Source organism: Hyposmocoma kahamanoa, unplaced genomic scaffold, assembly GCF_003589595.1.
Source record: "Hyposmocoma kahamanoa isolate Upper Pololo Valley unplaced genomic scaffold, ASM358959v1 94169, whole genome shotgun sequence".
NCBI classification, from domain to species: domain Eukaryota; kingdom Metazoa; phylum Arthropoda; class Insecta; order Lepidoptera; family Cosmopterigidae; genus Hyposmocoma; species Hyposmocoma kahamanoa.
The window spans coordinates 9,891-12,184 of record NW_020654903.1 but is presented as its reverse complement, the minus strand read 5'-3'; the positions used below and the strand labels follow the sequence as shown (position 1 = coordinate 12,184).

The 2,294-nt window shown below is 35.0% G+C and overlaps 1 protein-coding gene across 1 annotated transcript; it reads left to right on the top strand.

Moving 5' to 3' along the window:
* Window positions 1–299: 299 nt before the first annotated feature.
* On the top strand, window positions 300–1,442 carry LOC113238062. The gene has a single exon (XM_026474784.1). It carries the CDS (start codon window positions 300–302, stop codon window positions 1,440–1,442), a length of 1,143 nt encoding a protein of 380 aa, XP_026330569.1.
* The last annotated feature ends 852 nt before the right edge of the window (window positions 1,443–2,294 follow it).

Below are 2,294 nucleotides of genomic sequence, written 5' to 3'. Positions count from 1 at the left end.
TAGTTTATAAGTTATTTTCTGTTATCTTTTTTATTAATTGTTTTTTTCTAACTTTATTATTACTCATATTGTAAACGAGTCTCAACATTGTTAAAAATTTAGATTACGAGCGAGACAGCTCCAACACAAGTATTATCAATTACTTACTGGGGATGCATCATTTATAAATAATAAATGTAGTGTTTTAAGCCAAATAAACAATTATTATTTTTTTACACTGAATTCTTTTTATGTAACTACTTTATTATATAAATATCACATAAAATAATTTTGGCCGCCTAAATCCTGAAAAACGATCTATGTGCAGCGGTACGCAGGAGAATAAACTTCGTACGCCTAAGAAAAAACGTCAGCCTCGACGTGTGACATCGAAGGACAACTTTGACGTTGACGCTATTCGTCGACATGTATACGACTATTATTTACGGAAAGAAATTCCGATCCTAAAAAAGCTTGTCACGTCATTGCGAGATAGTGAATTATTCCGTGGACAAAAGTCGTCGTTGGCTAAAGTGTTAAAAGACAGTGGCTTCTCTTATAAAAAAGCCGACAAACGAAAAATATTGATGGAACGTCACGACGTTGCTATGGCTCGCTGCAACTTTTTAAGTAACGCAAAAAGAATAGAAGATTGGTCAAATGTGATTTTCACTGATGAGACATGGTCGAATGCATACCACACAGTAACTAAAAACTGGACTGATGACACCGCTGCTTCTACTGGTTCTGTACCGATGGGAAAAGGAGAACGCCTCATCATTTGTTACGCAGGGTCTTCGAAGGGATTTGTGTCTGATGCGTTGTTAGCTTTTAAGTCACAAAAGACGGTGGAGTACCACGAGGAAATGAACGCGGAGGTTTATGAACAATGGTTTGAAGACATGCTACAATTGCTTGAAGAACCATCCATTATATTAATGGACAACGCATCTTACCACTCTCGTCAAGTTGACAAAATGCCGTCGCAGATCAACAAAAAGCAAGACATTATTGATTGGCTAAATCGACACGGAGAAAATGTTGATAACTCTATGCTGATATTACAGTTACTGAATATACTAAAGACAAAAAAGCGCTTTTCCAAGCGGTACGTGATCGATGAAATGGCATCCAAATATGGCCATAGAGTAATTAGAATTCCGCCTTATCATTGCCAATACAACGCCATCGAACTAATATGGGCACAAGTTAAAGGCTACGCCGCTCGACACAATACAAGTCCACCTTTCACGGCGAACAAAATGATGGACTTATTAAAAAATGCCTGTGCTCAAGTTTCCACAGAAAATTGGGCAGACGTTGTTCAAAAAACAAAAAATATTATAATTACTGATTGGGAACGACATCTTGCTTTCGACAATTTAGAAGATCAGGAGTTTATTATAAATGTTAGTGAGCGCTCGTCAAGCGATGATGATGATGAAACAAGTTCTGATTATTGACAGTAAAGAATAATAAGCTGTTCGTATTGTTTTCATTAATACCTATATCTCAAACGATTATTTATGATTTTGTTTCTGATTCAAATTCATTCCCACCACTATTTTGCTTCTATAGAATGTAAATGTGTTAAAAACGCTCGTATTTTTTTCGTTTTAATAAAAAAGCCATTGCAATTAAGGACTAAAATTGTATTCAATAAGTTTTAAGTGGAATCATGGAATAAGATTAGTTAGTTGTCGTATTTTTTATACCACGCATTTAAAAGATAAGTTTTTGCATTACGTAGACAATTACGTTCTACGAGAACTGTCATCGAGAAAATAAATGGTTGGAAATACTATAGTAAAATTTTTTATTAGATGTGGCAAGCAAACATTAATACACTTCTGGACACATCTATTGGCCCACCTTGTATTTTCAGTTTCGTTTGGTCCTAGCTAAAATTTTATATTAGGTCGAGCAAAAAGTTTTTATGCAGTTTTGAACCTGGCACATTCACAATTTCATTCAATAGTCTTTTTTTGAATTTCGAATACAGAATTTAAAGAAACAAAAGACAATTTGGAGCCTGTTTGTTGATATCAAACAATCGAATACTAAGAAAACTTAGTTTTATTGGTTTACTTGGATTTAATTCTTGAAAAAGTGATTGATATCTTTGGTTTTGCAACAAACATTACTTATTCTTAACATTAAGGTGAGGTTCTATCAATAATCTATGGATACTTCACCTGAAGTCGCCGCCCAAGCTGTGGCACTTATTCAGGCCGGACACAGCCAAAGAAACGTGAGTGCTCAACTTAATTTAAGTCGATCTGCGGTCCGAAATGTTTATCGGAGGTACCTAGAGA

Excerpts from the sequence above, each read along its gene's own strand:
- LOC113238062 (XM_026474784.1), top strand. The coding sequence starts at position 300 with ATGTGCAGCGGTACGCAGGAGAATAAACTTCGTACGCCTAAGAAAAAA.